At 43.5% G+C, this 27,922-nt stretch overlaps 1 protein-coding gene and 1 pseudogene across 1 annotated transcript in view; both read left to right on the top strand.

The window, feature by feature from the left end:
* galk1 (galactokinase 1) overlaps nt 1–22,359 on the top strand; it is a 63,468-nt gene extending 41,109 nt beyond the window's left edge. Inside the window, exon 8 of the mRNA XM_054736376.2 lies at nt 21,722–22,359. Coding sequence (XP_054592351.2) covers nt 21,722–21,808 — 87 coding nt within the window. The 3' untranslated portion in view covers nt 21,809–22,359. The remainder of the gene's footprint in view (nt 1–21,721) is intronic.
* LOC139063502 (BTB/POZ domain-containing protein KCTD21-like) lies at nt 127–22,359 on the top strand (annotated as a pseudogene).
* Nucleotides 22,360–27,922: the final 5,563 nt, after the last annotated feature.

Below are 27,922 nucleotides of genomic sequence, written 5' to 3'. Positions count from 1 at the left end.
TCTTTCTGGCGCGCTGGCCACATGTCCAGTATGTACCCGCCTGCCTGCCCAGAGACAGCTGGAGATGAGCACCAACCATGAATGGAAAGGCAGGTATAGAAAATGGATGGGTGGAGGGAGGGAGGGATGGATACCAATAATGAAGAGGACACGTGTTGTCCTCACATCAGTCTGTCCCACTCTCAGGACAGCACGTTTCATCAGGATTTCTCCTTCAGGGATGTCCCCCACCCACATTTTATATTGTTGTTGTTGTTTTATATTGTTGTTGTTGTTTGAGGCAGAACAGCATTCTGTAGGGAATTGTAAGGAAAGTGTCTGTTCACAGGGGATGAATGCAGCTTCGGGTGTTCTGGCCGTCACTGTGACGGAGGGCCTCTGTGTCCGGCCCAGACAGCTCCAGTGGGTGAAAGTGAGAGATCAGTTTGTTTGAGCCTCAAATAGAAGCCAGCCTGGCTGTAACAGAGGCAGCACTGTCCAGTCGTTAGCATGCCAGTCTGCCTTTAGCTTTAACTCCAACGAGTCACGGGCGCGTTGTGCGCCGCTTCACCTCAACTCCTCCAGGAGACTTACCTGCAGAGTTGGAAACCAGGCCCCAAGCATTTGTTACGGTCCTTTGTAAGGATGGATCCGGCCGTATCTTAGCAGCTGTTGTGAATTCCTCCTGGTCCAAAAGCAAACTGCTTCTGAAATAAGAGAGGCTCTGGAAAATTGTACAAGTTAAAGTTTTCAACATTCCTGATCCAAGCTTCAGGATCAGCTCATGGTCCCACGAGGCACAGCAGCAGGCCCTCAGTCCGGGACCCAGTGCCACTGAACGTTGGTGGAGAGGTTTACACCACAACTCTAGACACTCTGAGCCGTTGCCGAGACTCCATGCTGGGTGCCATGTTCACTGGAGAGATCCCGGTGCACAGGGACAGCCGGGGGGAACGTCTTCATAGATTGAGGTGGGAGGGTTTTCAGGTACATCCTGAATTACTTACGGTCCGGCTCTTTGGATCTGCCGCACGACTTTTCAGAACTTTCATTGCTGCGGAGAGAAGCTGATTTCTTCCAGATACGCCCTCTGCTGGAGGAGATTGACCTCCGCGAGGCTTCCGTGCCCCTGAGCCTCAGAGGAGGGCTGCTAGGAGCCATGGTCTCTGTCAGCTTTGAATCTACGGTAGCTGTGAGAAGGTTTCTGATAGAGAAGCAGGTCAGCTGCTCTGAATTACAAGATATCTTTATGAAAAGGGAGTAGACTCTTGTCTCTTGTAGAGGTGTCTTGTGATAAAGACACTGGACAAGTTAAGAGACATTTATCATCGCCACCTCCTGGTGTCGGGGCAACACATCCTGTGTCTTGGCAGAAAGTTAACCCTTGGTACATACGGTGAAACACATGGCCTCGGCCCCGCTACAACACAAGTTGTCCGTGGCAGTAAATGAGTTAAACTACTTAAAATGATTTAAATCAAGGGAAGTGGATGTCAAAATTGAAGTCTCTTTCTGGAGTATTTCTCTTATCCGATGGCACCATCTAGTGGCTAAAAAGCATATCACACAAAAAGTCTGTCGCTCTGTTCTATTAAGATGCTGACTTCACGTTTCTGTTTATAAATGTGCTTCTGTAGCCGACAAACAGCTAAAACACGTTGTTTTACGAGTATTATTCTCATGTCATGTTGTGTTCTCATATATTTATATTTTAGAGACTTGCTTGACCGTGAAAAGTTCATCAACTCTGCATCAGCCGAGGTTTTCCTTACATTTGAAGCATGTAAGCGGTAGTCTAACGCTATTGGTTAGTTCTGGCCGGCGCTCAGTTTCCTATTGCACGTAGCTCTGCGGGGCAGGGGGCGTGCTTAGCAAAAAAATGTTGCATTTTGTTATAAATAAATAGAAAAATATAAAATATTGTGAGATAGGTTTGAGGCCATATGGCCCATTCTTACCCAGATAAATGATGAAGCAGCTTTTATCAAGCGCCCCCTTGTCCTGTCGTCCATTCAGTTTATTTATGTAGCACCAAATCACGACCAGTCGTCTCGACACTTCACAAAGTACACATTCCAGTTCCGTTCAATAATCCATCCAGTAAAAAGTTCCTGCATAAGGAACCCAGCAGATTGCACCGACTGGTCTCAGAGTCTTTACACAAAGGAAAACCAGAGCAGGGCTGCAGCTGCTACTGAGAGAGCGCCTGAAGCCTCGATCACATTGAAAGTAGAATGGATACGGTCCAGTTTCACATGGATCAGAAATCACTGAGTCCATGCAGAGCATTTACACCAGCTGTGGTGCTGATCCAGATCCAGAGCCCCAGAAAGTTTCAGACTGAGTCTGGACCCTGATAAGGATTGTTAAAGTTAAAGAGTTCACTCTTCAAGTCAGGACTCTGCAGTCCACCTACACCTGAAGGACAAGGGACACATTCTGCACAGATAAGATTGATGGGGAGAGGAGTAGAGGAAGCTAACCCTAACCCTCTATGTCAAATGTGGAAAACCTACTTAAAATAGGGGCGGGGCTTAGATTTCACCTTTCCAGTACAGTATAGTGCAGCTTTGGATCTAATTCCTAAGCAGTTTCAGTCTATCGGAGAGGGGAGAGCGGGCAGCAGAGGGCGACAACGTCCTCTGCTGCCCGCGGATACACGGAGAAGGAAGTGACGCCACCGTCAGCGTCAGCCTGAGGAAGTTTGCAGCCGCAAACGAAACGTAGCGGGAAAACAGGTAAACGAAACTGTTCTGTGTTTTAAAAAAGAACTACAGCCTGGAATTAGAGATACGACACCGCAAGAACACACTTAAGATGTTCAAAGAAGAATATGGACACCAAGGAACGAAGGACTTCCGCCGTTTGGAGCGATTACACCAGAAACGCGCACGTCTAAGAAACCACCTTCGCTTCTGTTTAAGATGCCGGGACGAAAACATCACACCCACAAGCCTACAGCTGAAAACATCGATCCGGACCCAGACAGCACAAAATATAATAGAAAGAGCACAGAGAGCACTGCTCAAGGAGAGGATAAGGAACGTCATAACCAAACAGAGGCGTGTGGAGGACGAACTGGAAAGAGGACACCTGGACTTGAAAAGGAATTACAAACTTGATAAACAAATGGAGGAACTCATTAAAGGACACATGATGGAAAAACAGGAACAAGAGTTCATAAAAGTAAAAGAAAGACACATAAAGAAGGTAAACAGACTCATAAACAAGAAAAAGAGGGGAGAAATACAAGGCAACTCCACACCAAACTCATGGGTATGTAACATTTCACAATACAAACTAACAGAAGCAGAAGAGAGCATATTAAAGAAAGGTTTAAACTTTGCAGTCACACCAAAAGAAATACCATATGATGAATTTATTGTAGCAACAGAACTAGCATGTCAACAGATCACAGATGAGGGAAAGAAAGCAGAACTCAGAAATAACGTAGTTGGGATATTAAAAAACAGCCAAATTCAACACAGCAATATTACAAAAGAAGAACAATCAGCCATGACAGCTTTATCCAAAAATGAACAGATAATTATTCTACCGGCAGATAAAGGAAGAACCACAGTAGTTATGGACAGAGAAAAATATAAACAACAGATGAAACAGATGCTAGAGGACAAAAATACATATGAAATACTTAAAAAAGATCCAACAGAAAACATTAAGAAAAACATGAAAAAATTACTGAAGCCACTGCACGAAAAAGGCAAAATAACAGAAAAAATGTACAAACACTGGATTCCTACGACAAACATAACACCAAGAATATATGGAACACCAAAAATACATAAACAAAACACCACTTAGACCAATAGTTGACAGCATAGGTACACCAACATACAACATGGCAAAAGATATCAGCAGAATCATCAGCCCGTTATTAGGAAATACAGACCAACACTGCAAAAACAGCATAGGACTGGCAAAAGAACTAAAGGAGATTACAATAGAAGACAACGACATACTCATCTCACATGACGTCACATCCCTGTTCACAAACACACCAACCCAACAAACCATAGACATAGTAGTTAACCAGTGTTAATTCTGTTGACAAAATATCTTTGTCTTTTTTTTATCACGAAAATATATTTACAGATGAAAATGAAACAAAATTTCAAAATAAAAGCTTGGAAAAAGACAAAGACGATAATTAAATTGATTGAAACTTTTAGTCAACGAATGAAAGACAAGACGAAAATCCACGATGACACTCTTCTACATGGCGCTCTATGGTGCTGTGCGACTATTGTGTTGTTGTGAGACGCGAACGTAGTAGAAGACAAGGGGCGTGGCGGGACGTGAACGTGCGGGACGTGAGAGAAGACAGACCCCGAATAATATAAAGGGGCAGGTATGCGCGGCGGTATGCTAAACATAGCTCACTGAATATATCGACGGAATAAGAAGAAGGAGTAGAGGAAAATGTTAACTGCTGGGCGAAAAAGAAGAGAAGATGTGTGGAGTCATTTTTCTTATGATAACATTGCTACCAAGACTACATGCCGAGAGTGTGGACTGTCGTTTCGAGGAAAGAACACAACGAATCTGAAGAGGCATCTACAGAATGGCCACTTCGCCATTTTCTCCGAGGTAAATCCACTTAAATGTACACGTGACGACCCGAAAAGTAATATGCAGGCAAATAAAACTGTATCAACTCTGTCATGTTGGGATAAAAATTTGGAAGTAGCGTATTTTCATGACTATAACGTGTGTTATTAGGGAAATAGTGGGCGAGCAGTGTTGATGCATGATTGCGCATGCGCCGTGAGCGGTTCTGGCACTTTTTGGGTCGCAGTCGCTCGCTGCACGTGCGCTCTAAACCAGGACTAGACCAGTAAAGTGAAGCATGCTTTTGGCTGTTTAAAATTTTCACAATGTCTGGTTTGCACTGATATGATCCGAGTCCCGAGCCCGCGCAGATGTTTTACCGGTACGTTTTATAACCCGGTGCGCCGTTTGTATGTGTTAAAGATCCCTCAGATGACAAGCTTTCCCCACTTGTAGCAGCTGCTTGCTTTCTCAATCCTACTGTGTGTCAGACCCTCCTCAATGTGGCTGATGATAACATTCAGGAGCTGCTCAAGCAGGCAGAAGGGTATGTTGTTCAGTGCTCTCAGACACAGGAGAACCACTCTGATCTGGAGGAACTGAATGGACCTGAACCGGCACCACCCGCCGCCGCCTCCTCTTCATCATCTGCCTCCTCCTCCTCCAGACAACCAGTCTTTAGGTTTCTCTCCAAATTCGGAGCAAAGCCTAAACCAAAGTCTTCCAAGTGTAGTGTTAGACAGCAGATAAGCCAGTTTAAGGAAGAGCTCTCACAGTCCATCACTTGTGAAACGGGAATGGAGTTTTGGCTTGGAAAATGTGACACATTTGATCACAGCCAGAAACCATTAGCATTAGACATATTGGCAATGCCAGCTTCTCAATCTTTTGCAGAAAGAGTGTTCAGTATCACAGGTGACCTCACTAGAGGGGAACGCAACCGAGCAAAGGTCACACTAGCACGAAATGCTTTTCTCAAAATGAATCGCAGCAAATAAATATTCACACTGTTTGGTTGAGCCTGTGTTGTAACAAGTGAATATCTACAGACTCAGGGTTAACATGTTTAAATTTGCTGTTCTTGTCAATTCTTGTTGTGCAGTTGCTAAAAAGAGCACCTTTGTCATTTCCAGTGTGCTTTTTGTTTTTTATTAAACACATAAGTGCAGGGCCGGAGTGGGACACATTTTCAGCCCTGGAGTTTCAGACCCCAGACCGGCCCACTTAACGAATTATTATTAAAATCATGTTAGAACTTTATATGTATAGTCTACAAAAGCACACTACTCGGTAAAGCCTTGTAATTCAGTGCAAGAAAGAGTTGCTTTACAATGTAGGTTTATTTGAACATCAGTGCACATCTCCAACGTTGTTCTTTACAACACATTCTCTAACAATATAACAATCTACCTTCTGTTCAAACAGCTGTTCTGAGATTTTCAAACCTTTAAAATGAAATGACTCAGCACTCCCTTTCACACTTTTTCCAGTTTCCCTAGACTCACCTGCACACAATTAAAATAATCATCTGGAAAGCTTTAGCACATTTGATATGGAAATCACATTTTTTGTAACCAATTAAAATATTTTCTATGGCAAAATATGCAGGCTTATTTCATTTTACTTTCATTCTAATAGCGATCTGTTGTGGGCTTTGTGCATTTACTAATAAAAATACATCAGGTCAGTACTATTATTTGGACATTAAAATTATTATAATGAAACTGATGTTTGCTTGTTTGCACATGAGTTGGCTCACCTTCTATCCCAACAGGAGCAATACCCTCACTGCTGGCTCCTGGCTCTTCTTCTGACACTACATTGTGTGAAAATGGTCACAATTCAGCATTCATTTTCCTTTTTTACACACTTTCTGATCAATGCTGATTCATCTAGCATTTTAGAACACTTTCATATAGAGCCAGGATAGTTTTCATCATATAAATTTTAATAATATTCAGTTCACTGACTCAATAAGTAATCCTACCTGTACATGTCCGCTCTGGAATTGTGGGCTTCTGCCTGGTGCTTATTAGGCCTACTGGATCTTGTGTTTGACTCTGAGGGGCTACAAGACAGTTTGGTGGCATCAGTCACATCATACTGTTAATTATATTACATAACGTTATGTCATGATGCCATATTATTCATTATTGATGCTTAATTAACTTGAATGGTGATTTGCAGCCGGTAAAGTTTAACATCTTGACTTGCCTTACCCGTTTTATCTTCATTTGAAGTTAAAGACCGCGAGCTTGTTTGAGAAAAAAAGGTGCTCATTTTTGCACATTTAGCTGCATCTGTTTCCAGCGCTTTCCTCTTTTTAAGTCTTGCCTTCTCCGCGCCACCCTTGCTCTTTCTACTTTCCATCTTTCCGTCAACTGCGAGGTCACGTGGTGCGCACAGGCGCATACGGGGGAAAAGAAAAAAAACCGAGCTGCAGCCTGCAGGTAGAGACAGCCGGGAGGAGCGTATGAGATCAGCCCGGCGGCCTCAGTGCCATGACTGAACACCGGCACCAAGAAATAAAAATAAAATGATAAAAAACAAAAACGAGCGCACCGGCCCATGCGGCCCAAACATCGCGTGGCCCACCGGGAATTCTCCAGATCCTCCCGATTAGCCACTCCGGGCCTGCATAAGTGTTAAACATGTGAAGTGTTTTTTTTATTCAAATATTCTATGTTGTTAGCTGTGTGTGCTATATCCGATCAGTGGTGGTTAAGAGTTTGGACCCTGTGTATTAAATTACACTATTTTTTCTGTGCTCTATACAAAAGTAGGAAATTACTTCATTAGAAAAAATATATGCATTTTTATCGACTAAAATTACTTGTTATTTTCATCGACTAAAATGGGACTAAAACTAAAATAAATCGAATGACTAAAATTGGACTAAGTCTAAAATTAATTTTTAGCCAAAGACTAAAACTAAAATTAAATTAAAATTTCCTGTCAAAATTAACCCTTTATATAACAGAATCAGACAGGACAAGACTTTACACTGTAGTGTAATGGTTTATGCTCTTTTATGAAAGAGGAACCATCCTACATTTTAATTTGTGATATTAATTTGTAATAAATTAATAACCAAATTTTATAGAATTAAGAAGACTCAAAGGTTGTTTTCATCGATAAACTGTCGATAATATCCGTGGGTCTGTGTTTCAGTTCAATGAAGAGACAAGTTTGAAAGTGAAAAGATTTAATTCTTCAAATTAAACTAATGATTTTGAAATGACAAGCATAGGAAATAACAATCAACATTGGCAACTTTGTTGAACAATCTTTAACAGTTGATATTTTAAACTTGCTCAAATAGACCTTGTGTTGGATGTGCTGAAAATTGAGAATGAGGTGAGATGAATGCGTGTGTGCGTCTGATTTTGCTTCAGGAAGAAACAGGTGTCTGAGTGAAAAGTGATGGTTTGAATAAACGTAGGTTTCGTTGGAAAAGATGCATCAAACACTATCTCTCGTGGACTGCCTCACCGTATTTGGACCCTCTTTTAGATCTGGGACCCAGGAGGGTGGTACTCCAGATGACACCTCGGCTGGCAGAGGAGACGGAGGTGTGCTGGCGACCCGGTCCAGAGTTGCCCGCGGTACACGTGATGATAAAGCGTTTGCAGATGCGCTTTCTTAAGTTTAAATTACACAGAAATCAAAAGACTCGGGACGAGTCTGCGTTAGCTGGTTGCAATTCGGCTATCCTGTCTGGCTTGGCAGGAATAGCGCGGGGGGGGGGGGGGGGGGGGGGGGGAGCCGGTGGGCTCCATTCCCCCGTTAGCGTTTATTCACACGTCTTCTCTCTTTCGTTGTCAAACACGAACTGAATAACATGCACAGAAAACTTACCAAAAGCCTTTCTCTTCTCAAAGCAAACGTGTGCGTCAGAGCAAATGTGTTTTGGAGTTTACTGTGAGAGTTTGTGTGTGTGTGTGAGTGTTTGAGTGTGCGTGAAGGTCGTTACCAAACATCCTCAAACATTATTTAATTAAGCATTGATTCATAATGATTACCCAAAGCATAATAATCATTCATTTGATTAAAACACATTTATAATGAGCAAAGTGATCAAATGGTTATTTAACATTTAAAATAAAGAAAAGGAAGTTTAAGACTTTGTTATGTTATGACTAGCTTCCATGAGAACAACATCTTCTGGCACTGCAGGTGTGGGATGTTGTGGTTTCTGTTGAATCTTGCAGACTTCATGTCGGCAAAGGTCTTAATCTGTGGGTTAAAGTTCTGAGCGACCCAGCTCTGACCCAGCCGGGCCAAGTACAACCTTTGGCACAGAAAACCCATATTTCCTCACGTTACAACACAAAAGAACACACCTCACAGCAGATGACATAGCACAACTGATAGGACTGGTAGCTAACTCCACTTACTCCACTTGCAATGACACAATATACAAACAACTGGAAGGCATCGCCATGGGTAACCCGTTATCAGCCACCCTGAGCGAGTTTTTCATGGAAGACCTAGAACAAGAATCCATAGCCACTGCCCCCCCAAACTGCAAAATAAAACTATGGAAACGCTACGTAGAATAGAATAGAATACTTTATTTGTCAATTTTTTCGAATGTGCTTGCCATACAAAGGAATTTAAATTACGTTTCACACTGTCCCATGCATAGACATTAGCTTAAAATGCAGATGCACAACAATAACAAAAACAAAAAAACATCCCTAACAATAAGATAATATTAAACAGGTAAATATCGCTAATAATATACAAAACATATAGCAGCAGGTGTGTGCAATTTTAATGCAGAGGTTGTTGTTTACAATCAGAAAAGTTTACCCCGTTCTTGGTTCAACCACTATTTCCTTTTTGTTTAATGTGCATGTATGTGTGTGTGTGTGTGTGTGTGTGGGGGGGGGGGGGGGGGGTGTTCCAGTCTAACCCTAACCCTAACCCACACCCCACCATACACAAAATGTCAGTAATCAGAACATTATATCACCGAGCAAACATAATAACAGAAGAAAGAGACCGTAAACAAGAGGACAAACACATACAACAACAAACAACAAACAACAATGGAAAGAAAAGAACAACCAAAACAAAGAACCACAAACCCAGAAAGACAAGAACCAAGACCAGTGATAACCCTACCATACATCAAAGGCATAACAGAAAAAATAAGAGCAACAATGAAAAAACACAACATAAACACCAACAAAACCATACACAACAGTTAGAAACAGACTAGTACACCCAAAAGACAAAATATCAGCTGGACATACAGTAAATGTGGAGTCATCTACGAAATCCCATGCAAACTCTGCCATAAAACATACGTAGGAGAAACCGGACGCCAACTCAACACACGAACAATAGAACACAGAAAGGAGTGTGAGAAAGAAACAAGTTGAAAACACACAAGAGCAGAAAAACAAGAAGCAGAAAGTACAATAAAGAAGTCAGCCGTAACAGATCACTGCACAAGAGAAAACCATGTAATGGACTGGGACAACACAAGGATCATAAACACCGAACAACAACAACAAAAATACAAAAGATGGATAAAAGAAGCTATCGAGATAAGGAGACGTGGATGTGGGACCATGAACAGGGACAATGGAGTTTACACGTTGGACCGTGCATGGGACTGCATCATCAGAGAGGGGAGAACGGGCAGTAGAGGGCGACAACCCTTAAACCATGATTGAATCTGAGTTAAACCTTGTTGGAACAGTCCAACCTTAGTGGCGGTAGTAGAAGGGAAAGGTGCGGTTTCTTAGGCTCTGCAATGCCCTAGCAAGTTTATCTAGTCCTGATCTGGGACAAAGAAGGGCTCCTCTGATTGGGTACAAGCATGAGAGTATATCGAGCACCATCTCTGGTATTGGATACAGATGTGAAAGCACCTGTGTGTCCACAGACTTCAGGGTTGACACCGGAGCTGTGCACCTGTTTGTTTCCTGAAAACAGCCGTTCTAGTCAGCACATCCTTAACTCTCTTTCTAGGTCCGTATTCTTCACTTTAACTTACGCCATGGCCTAGAAAACTATGAGCTCCACACATGCTCGGTTCGAGCCTTCTCAGTAGAGCTGTTCTGTACCTGGAGGGCCTTCCTAACCTTGCTCTGTGAGCACTTCTCCTACAGGACATCCCAGGGTTCCCCCAGCCCGCATCTCTCTACCTCAAGGTAGAACCAACTGAAACTAGAGTGGGTGCCAAAGCCTGAAGAACTGCCCCAGGACCAGTATGACAAGCTGTTACCGGGGGCTAAAGGCCACTAATCCTGAAGCTACATGCTCAGAGGACATCATGCAGGGCTGTGAAATCACAGACATGCAGATGTAAGTGGAGGAATTGTTGAAGGTGTCTCTGGCTGAAGGATTCAAGGTTGATCTGGTCAGTCCTGATCCCACACAAATACTGAAGTGCACCTCACCTCGTCTCGTGAAGTTCTGAGAGGAGAAGAGCAGAGAGGTCTTCTGAGGTCTCGGTCTGCTTCCCACTTTACCACAATAATTAAAATGTGTGTGGGTCATTGGTCGTTTGTGTTTTCAAAGTATAGAAAGTGCTTGATTTCTGCATTACGTCACTGAAAGTGTTGGAAAATCTATCTGCATTGTTTTGTCAGCCAAGATATTTAGATTAAAAAAATCACAATAATTTTTTGAAGACAAACTTTAGAGAGCGACTATTTAGTCTTTAATACACATGGTTGCTGCTGCTCTGTGTCACGGGGGGTGGGGGTGGGGGGGTTTGGCAGTAACCCAATCGCAGGAATAACAGTCATTAACCTGAGTTCAAAAGTGTTTTAATAACAAAACTTCCTCCACTGACTGTGGGAACCAAAAACAGAAACCAAAATCATTCCATAAACAGACAACTAGGTAAGACAACTCCCCGCTGAGGACTGGCAGCAGCGGCCTGAAATAGGGTGAGGGCAATCATGGTGATGTGGTTCAGCTGCAGCACTCCAGGAGGTTCACAGGGAAGGGGAGGGCTCCTGAGAGGAGCTGCAGCTGACCTGAACAAAATAACAGAGAACAGGGTTAACCAAACACATAACCCCCCTCACAAAGTCCGGCTTCTAGACGAACGTCTCCGCTGGGTGGGGTTGTCCCGGTGAAACTGATCGATCAGATCACTGCTGATGATGTGGCGTTCTGGGACCCATTTCCTATCCGCCGGGCCATAACCCACCCAGTCTACGAGGTATTGGATGCCCCTCCCCACTCTCCTCGAGGCCAAGAGCTTGTTGATGCTGTAGACAGGGTCGCCATCCACAATGCGGGGAGTCGGAGGGACTGCAGGGGGTGTCTGCAGGGGACTGAGTTTCTCAGGCTTCAGCTTGCTTACGTGGAAAACAGACTCTTAGTGCCCGAGGGAGCTCCAACCTGACAGCCAGGGAAACTACACATGGTTGATGACCATAGTAATGGGGAATGGTCCAATGAATCGGGGCTGCATCTTCCTGGCACCCCTCTTCAGGGGCAGATCAGCCGAAGAGAGCCAACCCCTGTCACCCACCTTGTACTCCAGAGCAGAAGACCTCCGGCGGTTAGCCACAGAGGTGAACCGTTCCTGGTTCCGAACCAGTCGGGAATGGTACTCAGTCCACGTGCGATGGCAACGCCTCACAAATGCTGTGGGACCGGAGGTGGAAGCCAACCTCTCCTGATGGGGGAAGAGAGACAGTTGGTATCCGTAGGCAGCCTGAAAGGGGGAGAAGCCGGTAGAGCTAACCAGAGTGTTGTGTGAGTACTCAGCCCAGGGGAGTTGGGAGGACCAAGTCTGGGGGTTCTTCAGGCACATAGCATGCAGGGTGGTCTCCAGATCCTGGTTGAAACGCTCCACTTGACCACTGGTCTGAGGATGGAAGCCAGAACTCAGACTGACCGTAATCCCAAGGAGTTTACAGAACTCCTTCCAAAAAGCTGCAACAAACTGGGGTCCTCGGTCAGAGGTGATATTCTCCGGAAGTCTGTGCAGCCGAAACACATGCCGCACTACCACCTCCGCCAGTTGCTGAGCCGATGGCAGTCTCTGCAGGGGTATAGCATGAACCATCTTAGAGAATCTGTCCACTACAGTCAGGATCACAGTCTTACCCTTTGAGTTGGGTAGTCCAGTAATGAAGTCCATTGCAATGTGGGACCAAGGTCTGGAGGGAACTGGCAGAGGTTGCAGGAGTCCAGCTGGAGGAGTTCTGGGTGTCTTGACGCTGGCACATACTGGGCAAGAGGAGGCGAAAGCTCGAACATCAGATGACACCGTAGGCCGCCAGAACCGCTGCGCTACCAGGAAGGTGGTCCTGGTTACCGCAGGATGGCAGGCCAGGCATGATGACTGCCCCCATTTCAACACCGCAAGGTGAAAACCTGAGAGAACAAACCAACAGTGTGGGGAGCACCCTGATGGAATGGTGGTGGAGTCCCGAACTGCAGCCTTGATCCTGCGCTCCAAGGACCAATGAGAGACCCCAAGGACCAAGTTGGGCGGCACAATAAACGTGGACTCTGACTCCATGGCCTCACTCTCCTGCTGGTACTGGCGGGACAGAAATAAAGTTAAAGAATGAGCAGCTACAGAGCACAAGGTGCAGCATGAGAACATTCATTGAAAGGTTTTCGGTTTTGATTTAAAAGTTTCAAGAGTTTGGACAGATCTGAGGTCATGAGGAAGCTGGTTCCATCTGTAAGCAGCATAGTAGCTAAAAACAGCTTCACCCTGTTTGGTTCTGACCCGGTTCTACCAGCTGACTGCTTCCTAAGGATCTCAGAGCCCTGCTGGGCGTAGATACCTGAAGGAGATCTGACATGTATGCTGGCCCCATGTCATTGAGTGATTTATAAACTAGTAGAAGTTCTTTGAAATGGATTCTGTAGTTTACTGGTAACCATCCAAGAACAGGAGTGATGTGCTCGGTTATCCTGGTTCTTGTTAAGACTCTAGCAGCAGCACTCTGAATAAGCTGCAGTAGCTTCACAGCTTTTGTGGGAAGACCAGTTAGGAGACCATTGCAGTAGTCCAGCCTGCTGGAGATGAACACATGAATGAGTTTGTCTAGGTCTTGTCTGGACATGAGACCTCTGAGTCGTGCTGTTTGATGCAGATGATAAAACGCTGATCTAGTTCTAGCCTTAATGTTACCAGTGAAGCTCAGGTCTGACTCAATTATGACACCAAGATTTCTAACCTGGGTCTTTGTCTTTATTCCTCTGGAGCCGAGCTGAGCAGGAACCTCCATCCTGTCCTTCTGACTCCCAAAGACCGTAACTTCAGTCTAGTCTTTGTTTAACTGGAGGAAGTTTGACTGCATCCAGTCCTGAACTTGCTCCAAACACTGACAGAGTGAGTCTGGAGGACCACAGTCACTAGGTGATGGAGCTAGGTAGATCTGGGTGTCATCTGCATAGCTATGATAGGTAATGTTGTTATTGTGTATGACCTGACCCAGGGGGAGCATGTAGAGGTTGAAGAGCAGTGGTCCAAGAACTGAGCCTTGGGGGACCCCACTCCTCATGGTGATCAGCTTTGATTTGTGATCACCAATAGAAACAACACAACTCTGTCTTCTAGATAAGACCAGAACCAACGATAGACTGTACCTGAAGGTCCCACCCAGGTCATGAGCCTATCAGAAGGATGTTGTGGTCGTCTGTATCAACAGCTGCAGTGAGATGGAGCATCATCAGCACAGATGTTTTACCTGAATCTGTAGTTAGAAGAACATCATGTAATATTTTAATCAGTGCCGTCTCAGTGCTGTGGTGTTGTCTACAGCCTGACTACAGCCTGACTGGAGACTATCTAGCAGGTGTTTGTCTCTAAAAAGTTGTTCAGCTGGATCGTAACAGCTTTTCAATCATTTTCCCATGAAAGGGAGATTAGAGATTGGTCTGTAGTTATTCATCACTAAGGGACCTAGTTTTGTTTTTTTAGAAGAGGTTCAACAGCAGCAGTTTTCAGTGATGTAGGAACCTAACATAAAGGAACAGCTAACAATTTTCAGTACACCAGCTTTTAAACAGCTAAAAATGTTTTTGAAGAAGTTAGATGGCAGGTTGTCCAGACAGCAGGTAGATGAGCACAGAGCAGCACTACGTCACAGTCACAGACATGCTTCAGATGCGCCAAAACGTCACACGAGGCCGCTAATTGTTGGTTCAAGGATAAGGAGTGCCTAAAAAGAGGAAATATACAGAAAATGTGCAAATCAAAGCAGTATGATAAAAAGAAACAAAACAAAATGTGGAAAAGAGACAAAAAGCTGCGAGAAATAAATGAAACCGACTCCAGTGATTCACAAGCAGATGTGGCTTGCCTTGAGCAGCATACACTGCCAGAGAAGAATAACGATGCAATATGGATCACACCAAAGTTACAAGGGGTTGAGTTACTGATGGAACTGGTCACTGGGTCTGCACTCTCACTGATCTCATATAAAGATTACAGAGGGAAATTTCCCAACCTGAAATTAAAAGGCACCACAGTAAAACTGAAAACATACACAGGTGAGAGAATTAATCCATTGGGAAAATTAAATGTTGAAGTGGAACATGAGGGCAGCAAATGCAACTTGGAACACAGTCATTTCATTCCGTTACAACGTTCTGATAAATGGAGGTGCGCCATTATTTGGCCGTGATTGGTTGAAACATATAAGGGTTGAGTGGTTTTAAAAACAGAGTCGGGAGTCAGGCTTTTCCATCGGGTCTTTTTAATGAATCAAATCTGTATAACATTCAAACAGCCTTTTGAACTAAAGACCAAAAGCATGAGCACAGCACTTCATTTATACCTTTCTGACGTTCGTGTGCTTGCACACTCAGTGACGATACAGAAATGTTCTATCTTCCCAAACTGGGTGTTATCCCAACGGCATTACTGCAGAATCACAAGCGAAGTCTTTGACATTAAGCTGGAATTTTCCACTTCCTAACAGATCTTTCTGAAGTTGGCTTTAACTTGGTAGTTGAACTTTGAGAATCGATAGCTAAAAATAAACAAATACTGTTATTAGAAGTCTGGACCATCGGTCCTTTATCTGATAAACAGTTCTCATAAGCAATGTACTTAAGCTCCTGCTTGGAAACCGAATACAAAACAAAATTCCTTTGGAGCTGATGGGAAAAACAGCACATGAACCTTCCCATCAAACAATCAGGTTTTTAAACCAATGATTTGCAATTCAGCTCTATACTTTTTGTACAGATGACCTCTTGACCTTTAAAGCCCCTTCACATACCCGTCTCAACTGGAAAGAAATTAAAACCATTAAACTGGCACAAGGACTGAACGCACACTCTGTGAATGACAGGCTTAAACATATTCTGGATAAACATGCGCAAGTGTTTAAAGAAGGGGTTGGTACTAAGATCAATGTGGAGAACAATGCAAAACCAAGTTTCCACAAAGCACGCCCAGTACCATATGCCATACGCCCCAAAGTAGAGCTGCAGAAGTTGGAGGAACAAGGAATACTGCCTGAAGTGGAATGGTCAGACTGGGCTACACCAATAATACCAGTAAGCAAGAAGACAAGTGACAGTCTTCAAATTTGTGGTGATTTCAAAGTGTCAGTGAACCCAGTCCTCCATGTGGATCAGTATCTACTCCCTCGCATCGAAGACATATTCACAGCTGTGGCTGGTGGAAAACATTTTCTAAAATCCACCTTGCCCAGGCTGATCTCCAGATGGAAGTAGAGGAATCGTCCAAGAAATAACTGGTGATAAATACCCACAAAGGTCTATATTAGCACAACATACTGGTTTTTGGGATCGCCAGTGCTCCAGTAGAGTGGCAACGTGCCCTGGACCAGGTCCTACAGGACATTCCAGGAACACAATGTTTCCTGGATGACATCATCGTCACTGGTGTAGAGGAGGAGACCCATTTGGCAAATCTAACAGCTGTTTTAGCTAGCTTAGAAAAATATGGACTGAGAGTTAATAAAAATAAAAGTGAGTTCTTTCAGGATGCCACTGAGTATTGTGGACACAAGATCGACAGGCACAGACTCCACCAAACCAAGGACAAAGTGGAAGCAGTACTGATGGCACCAGAACCCAAAAATGTGAGTCAACTATGCTCATTTTTGGGCTTAATAAATTATTATCACACGTTCTTACTGAACATTTCCACAGTCCTACATGCACTGAACTCATTGTTACAACAAAATGTGAAATGGAAATGGACGAAAGAATGTGAAGAGGCATTCAAGGGTACTAAGCAGCTCATGACATCAGAAGTGCTAACACACTATGACCCAAAGCTGCCCCTTCGTCTCGCCTGTGACAGATCCCATATGGCATTGGTGCTGTGCTATCCAACAGAATGCCTGATGGATCGAAGCGACCAGTCGCCTTTGCCTCTTGGTCTCAAAATGTTGCTGAATGCAATTATGCACAGATAGACCATAGGCACCTACACCATTGAATTTCAAGGGACAAAGTAGCCTGGAAAAGCCGATGGACTTTCACGCCTTCCACAACTACAAACTATGGAGGAAACAGCTGATCCAGCAACTGTGTTTCACGTTGCACAAATGGAACCGCTGCCTATCACTAGTGCTCAAGTAAGAAGGGAAAGGAGCTGTGACACAATTTTGACTGAAGTCTATGATTTTACTGTGAACGACTGGGCATCCAGCAGTGACAGTCGGTTCTCTGCATACTCCACCAGCAAGGAGCAACTTTCAGTCTCATGTGTGGGTACCCGTGTCATCCTGCCACCCACAGTACGCGTGCAGGTGCTGTATTCACTGCATGAGGGGCATTTGGGTGTAGTTAAGATGAAAGTCTTGCTAGAAGCTATGTTTGGTAGCTAGGCATTGACTATGAAATAGAAAACATGGCTAATTCCTGCACTGGTGGTCAGCAGACATTACCCCAACTTCAGACAGCACCGACACACATGTGGGAGTGGCCATCCGCACCATGGCAGCGCATCCACGTGGACTATGCTGGACCATTCATGGACCAAATGTTTCTAGTTGTGGTTGATGCTCACTCTAAATGGCCAGAAATCTTTCCAGTCAAACAAGCAACTGCTACCAGCATAATCGACTCCCTTTGATCACTGTTTGCCCACATGTCTACCACAACAGCTTGTAAGTGACAATGGACGTCAATTTACAGGAGAGGAGTTTCAGTACTTCGTTAAGAGTGGTGGAGTAGCTCCCCATCACCCGGCAACTAACGGACAATTGCCCCTCGGGATGATTAAAGTTTTTTTGAATTGAATTGACAAGCTGAGCGATTCATCCAGTCTTGTAAGAGGTCTATGAAAGCCAGCTGACTGGAGGGGAAAGCATTACATCAGAAAATCAACAACACCACTCACGCGACACCTGGACACACACCGGCAACACTCTTCATGGTACAAAATCTTTTTTTTTTTTTTTTTTTTTTTTTTTGGTACAAAATCTAAGATCCCGGTTGGATCTGATCAAACCAGATATGCGCAAAGATGTCACAGACAAACAAGCTGCTGTGATGGAAAGGAAAAGAAAAAAGACTAGATCTTTCAATATTGGACAAAAGGTTCTTGCTAGAGACTACAGAGGACCTAATCAAAATGGCAGCCGGGCACAATTCTGTCACAGACCGGATCGCTATCGTACACCATTATGTTGGACCCAATTTAGTCTGGCGTCGCCATGTTGATCAGGTCCTCAATGGAGCAACACATATGGTTCCAGAACAACCTGAGACCACAGTTACATCTCAAGAGTCAGAAGAGGTTCTCTGCGGAAAACCGCCCGAGATTCAGAGCTCAAGTGAAACCACTGATGTTCAACCAACTGAACCTCCTACACAGAACAGTAAGAAGGACTGACGTTATCCTTAGAGAAATTGTAAGGCACCCCATCTACAAAGATACACGTGATGGCAAGCGGTATGTGTACTAGGCACCGTATTCTGTATATTGTATTAGATTCAGTGGTGTATAGGTTACAGTGTTAGACTGGAGTGTAGTTTTGCGCAGGTTTGCCTCCTTCGTCGCGGCATCAACTTTTTTTCTTTTTTAGCAAAACTTGCCAGTATTATGTATTCAACCCTTTATTGGTAAACTGTTTAAATATAAGGACTAATCTGTCTGTTCTTTACTTTCTTTGTTTATTTAGCCAGTGTGAGTCCATGTGTGAGCAGAGTATCAACTAAAATGCTGCTTAGAAACGACTACATTCAAAGTTCTTTAGAGAAATAAAATATTTTGCAGAAAATAATCAAAAAAAAACTAAAGTATAAATACATTTATTCTGTTTCAGCTGCTAAATATGTCACACCCGACACCACCTAGAGTGGAACTAGCGTCAGCAGAGAGTGAAACGAAACAAAAGTCAAAACAATAATACCACTGTACTACCATAGATTATACAAAATAAAACGACCAGATTCGCTGAAAGGAACCTTTCCATTTTGGGATATAAATTCAGACCTTGTCGTGCTGTAAATTATATTTATTTTGCTTAATTTGAACATAGAACAGAGTATTAACAATAGTAAACTAGTCAAGGCCGTAGTTCACATGGGTCTGACAACTGACCGCCCCTTTCTGCGTGCTGCAGCCAGGTGTACTTGGACGTTTTAGTTCGAATTTAGAGTTTTGAAAGAAAATGTGCCAAAATGCAAAAGCAATGACTACACATATGTGGCAAGGTGGAGAACAAGGGTCCAGGGGGATCCGATCCCCAGACTCCCGGGTGAGAGTCATGCGTGCTAACCAGTCAGCCAAGTAGCCAGGGCGTATGATCAGTCAGGATGCAGCGACTCTCACCCTGTCACACATGTCTACAACACTATTAGACATTTGTACAGGTTATCAGCAAAACTGTTGATTTTGGAGTGACTTGCTCTTTAAACACGTTTAGCACCCCCTAGTGCCCATTTGCGGAACTGAAAGTGAAACCTATCTCCTCTGGTCTTTTTAACACCTTGATCTAACAGCCTTCTTTTGTGTCTACAGAAGCAATTCATCACTGAATTAAATAAATCGGCTACGTTCATGATCTAAAACACGTGTCAAGCTAATGGCCCGTGGGCCAGGTGTGACCTGTGGGAGCTTAAAGTGTCTTCAAATAGAGCTATGCTGCTTCAAAGTGTATATAAAGTAAATTTCCCATAATGCATTGTGACCATATTTCGCCACTAGGCCGCACTGTATCCACTACCCTTCTGAAAACTCTCCTTTACTCAGCGATTTGCTGACTTTGAAGCCCACAAATGGAGATTTCAGCTGCTCAGCAGTGTGTTGACGGCTGACATAGTAACAACCACACCCGCCAGATGGAGCGTGTGTGTGTGTGTGTGTGTGTGTGTGTGTGTGTGTGCGAGTGTGTGTGTGTGTGTGTGTGTGTGTGTGTGTGTGTGTGCGAGTGTGTGTCTGCTCTGTCTTCTCCATCCCCAGTGAGTCGTGGAGGATGGCTGCTTATACTGAGCCAGGATTCTCTGGAGGTTTCTTCCTGTTAAAAGGGAGTTTTCCTCTCCACTGTCGCTGCATGCTTGCTTAGTATGAGGATTGCTGTAAAGTCACTGACACTATTCAGTGACTCAATGCAATTTGCTGGGTTCCTTATATAGGAAACATTATTTCTGATTGGCTTAATGAACTGACCTGAACTGGAATGTTTATTATGTGAAGTGCCTTGAGACGACTCTTGTCGTGATTTGGCGCTTTATAAAAAAGCAAAAGAGAGAAAGAGAAAAGAGAGGGCAAATACTTCAAACCGATAAAAACAGATAAAAGATCAGGAGCCTAGCAAACGCACAACCACTCATGGGCGCCATCTTGCATGTGTTTGTGTGTGTGTGTGTGTGTGTGTGCTCTGTCTTCTCCATCCCCAGTGAGTCGTGTTGGATGGCAGCTAAAGCTTGGTTTATGCTTGACGCATTCACTTTCCGCTTGGTGATGCGGCTCGCGGATGGAACGCGCTTCACAACTCGCAGCGTTTATGGTTCATGCGGCTCGTCTCTGCGGTGAGCCAATATTCTCCCAAACTGTAGGGGGCAGCATGGAGCTCTACGGCATGCACCCAACACTACACCATAGTAGAAGTAGAAATTACTGTTTACAACATGGCATTCCAGCGTTTTTAACAGCGTCCTCGTCTTTTCCGACAGTGCGAGCTATTTCTCTCCAAGAATTATTAACAACATGTTGATCACGGCGATCTCTGAGAGCTGAATCATACAAATGTCTGTATTTACCAACCTCTGCCATACTAGTTCTTGCCGGTCCGCCATGTTTTTCCACGTCCGACCGTCCGCGTGGTTAGAAATTTTCCGAGGTGCTCGTTGCAGAAATTCTGGGCCGTGCGGAGGCGCGGTGGAGGGGCGTGGTTGTTTAAATGACGCAACTTTTCCGCGCGGAGCCGTGCGGACCTCGCGGACGCGTCAAGCATAAACCAACCTTTATACAGTGCCAGGATCCTCTTGAGGTTTCTTCCTGTTAAAAGGGAGTTTTCCTCTCTACTGTCGCTGCATGCTTGCTTATTATGAGGATATTAATTTAAGGGTGTGAACACAATTATTTTTTTATTTTTCCCACTGTCTTTCTTCATGTTTTCGATCATGGTTTTTATTTATTCATCAACATTTTTAATGTCTTTTTTACCCGTTAACTGGTTCACTTTTCTTATCCGTTATGCTCCTTTTTGATGTTGTACCCCAGATATCATTGTATTCACGTTTTACTTTTGTTTGCCTCTTTTCAGCCACACTTGATGAATGAACAATGCAAAAACAACAGAAAAATTAAAAGGCAAATGATTAAATAGATATTAGTAGACACTTCTGGACAGTAGTTGTCATAGTTTTGTGTGATTGTCACACTTAATAACAAACATTTCATAAAGGAAATATACTCCTACACCTTATGAGGACATTAGAAACAGAGACGTATCCTGTTACAGAACACTATCAGTGATTTAACTAACTATAGCTGTGCTGACACTGCATCACTGGTCCCATGACCCAAGCATGGTTTAAACATGTGCCTGCTGCTTGTCCGGATAAGCCGTGGTTCGGTCTGGAGGAAGCAGCAGTACCGTGCGTCTGGGCTGAGTAGGACACACGTGTCATTCTAAAAACAAACCCTTCTGCTTCGGGACTTCCTCCTGATGAGAGCCACTGTGGATGATTATGTTCCACTGTTATTCATCTTCTCATGATGTCTCTGTTGGTTCCACAGGAGAAGTACCAAGGAGCTCCAACCTTCTACATCACTACTCCTTCAGAAGGAGCACGTGCGCTCACTCTGGCCTCTGACCTTCATTAGCATATCAGCCACGAGAGCAGGACTGCCTACAAACACCACTGGTTTGGTTGTTTTAGCATTTTTAGCTTTTTTTAAAAGGTGAGGTTCACTGAAAACCAATTTTTATGATTATTTCTGATTCTAACGGGTCACTCTGAGTGTTTCATGCAGGCTGAACATGAAATAGTCTCCTACACCTATCTCCTGCTTTAGCTTCTGATAGAAAACAGACGGTGAAACTCTAGGATTAGAAAATCCTGACAGATCTACGTCACCCTGTCACTAACATTCATGGACTCACCCACCTGGACTCACGACGGGAAAGGCTGTTGTTGGTTTGGCGTTCAGGAAACCGTAAGGAACGTCTCAGCTAGTAGAGCCCCCCCCCCCGAGAGTTCGACTCCAGGCGTTCACTAGACCACTGCAGATATGTTGATTGAAGGAGTGTGAATAAGAAGACAGGAAATCTTAAGGGCTGATTTGATTCATTTGATCTGAGTCGGGATGTAAAGGTGCTAAATTACCTCGTGTACTTGTCATGTTTCTGGGAAATAAATGTTCTTCCACAATCATACTGGATGGTTTTTTGACCATTTATTTTCCTGAATGTGTGTGTTTGTGGAGTATCTTTTAGGGATGCACCGATGGATCGGCATTTGATCGTAATCGGCCGATAGCGCCCCTATCGGTTTTGATCGGAGTTTTCAAAATAGATGAAAGCAGACCGATCAGGTAGGGTTGTCACGGTAACCAGTGTAGCGGTAAACCCCGGTAAAAAAAAGTTGACAATAATAATAACCGTCTTGTTTTTTAAAAAAAACGATATTATCTCGGTGGATTACCGTGGCTGCGGTGTAGGCGCGGTGACCCTTACCAGCCACCGTATCATCTGCTGAAGTTGCCGGCGGCACATGCGCACTTTGTTGTTTACAACCAAAACTTTCTTGAAGCTAAAGCTGAAATAATGGCCAAAGGAGGAGACGGCAGCGCTCAGGAGGACATTTTTTATCCCTCAAAGAAGACAAAGTGGGAAGTACGGGCATCTTTTAGATATTTGAAGAATGCCGAGGGACAGTTGATAGAAGACGGCTATCCTGTTTGCAGCACGTGCAGAAAAAGTGTCTGTGAAAGGCAGCAACGCTTCAAATCTCATGACACATCTGCGTGACCATCACCCACAACTCTACAGTCAACGCAAGGCAAGCTAACGTTAGCGCTTTAGCTAAAATGCGTGATCCGAGGATTTGGGTTGAGGGAGAATGCAACGAGTCGCTATATAAAGCAGCCGCAGCGCCGCTACCTGCATATAAACCGTGTCGCGGACACCGCCATGTTGAAATGACGCTATGCATTACGGGACTCCCAGGGGCAGATAAGAGTTGGTCTCTCTCCGAGAATAATTATGAATTTAACAACGATTACTGCCTGATGACATTTTCCCACATCTGCAAAGCTCACTGGAAGGACACAAACCCAGGACAATATTTTCCTGATATAGGGTTTATTACTCAAGTAAGGGTAAAAAAGTATCTGATTAGAAGGCTACTTGAGTACTGAGTATCATCTGGTCTAATATTTTTAAATGATGACATCAAACAGACATAAAATAAGAAGTTATGGGCAAATATTGGTATTTTAAAGACTAAAGGGGAAAATGTAAACAAATAAACAACATAATTACAAAATAGCACATTTTAGGCAACATTTAGACACAAACTGAGGACAATATTTCCTGACATACAGGGTTTATGTAGTTGTCTGAAAATGTAACATGTTTAAAAAAATACAGCGATAATACTGAAAACCGTGGTAATTTTGGTCACAATAACCGTGAGGTTACATTTTCACACCGTGACAACCCTAATACACACCATTTTAGATTAGGTTACATTTCCTTTATTCCCAGATTATGTAGTTTGTAGCACTCATTATAATGTTGTAGATAATTTCTGGCCAATCCACGTGATCGGTATCGGTGATCGGCAACAAAAAACCTGATCGGTGCATCCCTCGTATCTATAACTTTTGTACCAAAGAGACCATTCCCATCCAGACTGAGGGGAGGGGCGGGGCCAAGTGACCTAGTCATCTGTCTCTTTCATCCAGAGGATGGGGAGGAGGGGAGAGTGAGCTAAAGAGAAATAGAGTATAGAAGTTCTTGTTCCACTCTTTTGTTTCATGATGATAAACTGATGAAAAAAAACTGGGAGGAAGTTGGGTTCATGTTAAGGAGATGTTTCCCGTCTGCTCCTCCGGAGACACCAGGAACATGAGGAGATAATAAAAGTCCCACAGGACAGGTTAGTGGAAGGTGTGTAGTTATCTGCTTAGTGAAGGAGATCCATGATTTAATCCAAGTCCAGCCCACAGCCTCCTGCTGGTTTATTATTATCAACAAGAATAAAGGACGTCTCAGCAGCAGCTCTGGATGTGGAGCAGGGTGTCCAGTAATCATCAGAGGGTTGCCGGTTAGATCCTGCTGCTGGTGGTCGGAGGGACCAGTGGTGCCAGCAGCCTCACTTCTGTCAGTGCACCCCGGGGCAGCTGTGGCTACATCGTAGCTCATCATGACCAGCATGTGAATGTATGAGTGACTGATTGTGTTGTGAAGCACCTTGGGGGTTGTAGAAGTCTAAGAAGATGCTATTATTACCATCTCAAATATTATTGGAAGTTTAGGATTGTTTTAATGTTTTACAACTTTCTACATTAAACAGAACTTGTAGAAGCTCCAACTTTTCTGAAATGGGACCAAGGGGTGTAATGAATCAAAAGGGTCAATTTTCCCCATCGAATTGACATCAGTAACCTTTCGTGCACGCCGGAACTGCAAAGTCAAGGTTACACCAGCTGGAGGATCCAGACGCACATCAACCTTTTGCTCACTTATTGTTCTTCAATGCAGACATAAATAAACTGCCAAGGTCTCCCGCGAAATCCCTTTCCTCCCCCATCTCAGACTGCTGGATTCCTTACTCTGAATAAAAGTGAACTTTTACAACTCATAAGTTAAATAATCATATGTGATGAACGAACAAGATCTGTGCTTAAATCAATGAAGTTGAAATGAGCGTTGTTCTTACAACGATCCATTGCAGATCTTATGATCAGTATGTGTTTGATTTAACAAGTTAATCATTATCTACACTCTCACATCTTCATAAGATACAAATTAAGGTTAAGGTTCACCTCTCATAACGTTTAACCATTCTTTATTCACAAAATTAAGAAGCTTGTAGCTGAAGGAAGGAGCGGCTTTCTGAGGGATGTTTTGGTAAAGCCTTCCAGACATGGCACATTCTGATTTGCCAGAATACCCAGAAATCATAACATTGTGGTTTATTAAAACAGGAATTACTTCCCGAGTGATTACGTTTTGAGTAGAGTCCCGAACCGGCCAACTCGGAACAAGCATGCTTGAAACATCTCTTTTGGCATACAGTTAACCTGTTGGCACGCTGCAAGCTGACACAGCCTGACGGCTCCCTGAGAGCCACACCCACTTTGGACGCAGACAAGCAATCCAGCTACTGTTGTGACCTGGAGACATGCCAAGACTGGACAAGTTGTACCGGAGCTAATCTACGAAATCCCGGTGCCGTGAGGACCACCCGACTTCTGACAGTCCGGATCTGCTGGGGTCTCCGCCAGGGTTCGTAGACACAACAGATTGTGTCTGATGCTCCATGCTTTCGTTCTTTTTTAAACACAGAAACAGTTTTGTTTACCTGTTTGTAGCTACAGTTTTGCCGACAGCTGCCGGCTTCTGAATAATGAGATGTGATGGGGTGGATGTGAGGTGACGGAGTGTGATGTGTAGGTGTAAGCTCGATGTTTATCAGAACCTTTGTGTCTGAAAGAAATTGTGAAATCTGAGTATAAAAGAATTTGTTGTCTGCTATAAACTAGAGAGTTAATTATTAATAAAACAGCATCAGACACATCTTAGGTGTGTTCTTGCTGTGTCTTTCTAAATCCATGCTTTCGTTCTTTTTTAAACACAGAAACAGTTTTGTTTACCTGTTTGTAGCTACAGTTTCGCCGACGGCTGCCGGCTTCTTCAGGCTGACGCTGATGGTGGCGCGTCACTTCCTTCTCCGTTTATCTGCGGGCAGCAGAGGACGTTGTCGCCCTCTACTGCCCGCTCTCCCCTCTCCGACGATGCAGTCCCATGCGTGGTCCAGCGTGTAAACTCCGTCGTCCCTGTTCATGGTCCCACATCCACGTCTCCTTATCTCGATTGCTTCCTTGATCCATCTTTTGTATTTTTGTTGTTCGGTGGTTATGATCCGTGTGTTGTCCCAGTCCATTATATGGTTTTCTCTTAAGCAATGATCTGTTACGGCTGACTTTTTTATTGTACTTTCTGCTTCTTCTTTTGCTGCTCTTGTGTGTTTACGATTTGCCTCTTTCTCGCACTCCTTTCTGTGTTCTATTGTCCGTGTATTGAGTTGGCGTCCGGGTTCTCCTATGTATGTTTTATTGCATATTTTGCATGGGATTTCGTAGATGACTCCACATTTTTGTCCAGCTGATATTTTGTCTTTTGGGTGTACTAGTCTGTTTCTAACTGTTGTGTATGGCTTTGTTGGTGTGTTTATGTTGTGTTTTTTCATTGTTGCTCTTATTTTTTCCGTTATGCCTCTGATGTATGGTAGGGTTATCACTGGTTTTGGTTCTCGTCTTTCTGGGTTTCTGGTTCTTTTTTTGGGTTGTTCTTTGCTTTCTGTTGTTGTTTGTTGTTTTCCTTTGTTTATTGCCCATGTCGGGTATCTGCAGGTCTTTAAAGCGTGTTGTATGTGTTTGTCCTCTTGTTTACGGTCTCTCTCTTCTGTTATTATGTTTGCTCGGTGATATAATGTTCTGATTACTGACATTTTGTGTATGGTGGGGTGTTCTGATGTCCATAATAGATATTTGTCTGTGTGTGTTGGTTTCCTGTATGTGTTTATGTTTAGGGTCCCGTCGGTCTGCCTGGTGATTTTCATATCCATAAATGCTATACTGCCTTCTGTTTCTAACTCATAAGTGAATTTTATGTTGCTCGTGTCGTCAATATTGTTTAAGTGTTGTGTTAGTGTTTCTGTTTGTCCTGTTGGTATGATTTCCAGTATGTCGTCTACGTAGCGTTTCCATAGTTTTATTTTACAGTTTGGGGGGGGGGGGTGGCTATGGCTTTTTGTTCCAGGTCTTCCATGAAAAACTGGCACAGGGTGGCTGATAACGGGTTACCCATGGCGAAGCCTTCCAGTTGTTTGTATATTGTGTTGTCGTATGTGAAGTAAGTGGAGTTAGCTACCAGTCCTATCAGTTGTGCTATGTCGTCTGCTGTGAGGTTTGTCCTTTTGTGTAAAGTTTTGTCTTGTCTGATTCTGTTAACTACTATGTCTATGGTTTTTTGGGTTGGTGTTGTTGTGAACAGAGATGTGACGTCATGTGAGATGAGTATGTCGTTGTCTTCTATTGTAATCTCCTTTAGTTCTTTTGCCAGTTCTATACTATTTTTGCAGTGTTGGTCTGTATTTCCTAATAACGGGCTGATGATTCTGCTGATATCTTTTGCCATGTTGTATGTTGGTGTACCTATGCTGTCAACTATTGGTCTAAGTGGTGTTTTGTTTATGTATTTTTGGTGTTCCATATATTCTTGGTGTTATGTTTGCTGTGGGAATCCAGTGTTTGTACATTTTTTCTGTTATTTTGCCTTTTTCGTGCAGTGGCTTCAGTAATTTTTTCATGTTTTTCTTAATGTTTTCTGTTGGATCTTTTTTAAGTATTTCATATGTATTTTTGTCCTCTAGCATCTGTTTCATCTGTTGTTTATATTTTTCTCTGTCCATAACTACTGTGGTTCTTCCTTTATCTGCCGGTAGAATAATTATCTGTTCATTTTTGGATAAAGCTGTCATGGCTGATTGTTCTTCTTTTGTAATATTGCTGTGTTGAATTTGGCTGTTTTTTAATATCCCAACTACGTTATTTCTGAGTTCTGCTTTCTTTCCCTCATCTGTGATCTGTTGACATGCTAGTTCTGTTGCTACAATAAATTCATCATATGGTATTTCTTTTGGTGTGACTGCAAAGTTTAAACCTTTCTTTAATATGCTCTCTTCTGCTTCTGTTAGTTTGTATTGT

Source organism: Nothobranchius furzeri, chromosome 16 (assembly GCF_043380555.1).
Source record: "Nothobranchius furzeri strain GRZ-AD chromosome 16, NfurGRZ-RIMD1, whole genome shotgun sequence".
NCBI classification, from domain to species: domain Eukaryota; kingdom Metazoa; phylum Chordata; class Actinopteri; order Cyprinodontiformes; family Nothobranchiidae; genus Nothobranchius; species Nothobranchius furzeri.
Note: the sequence above shows the minus strand (reverse complement) of the source record. Positions and strands in the feature narration are given on the sequence as shown.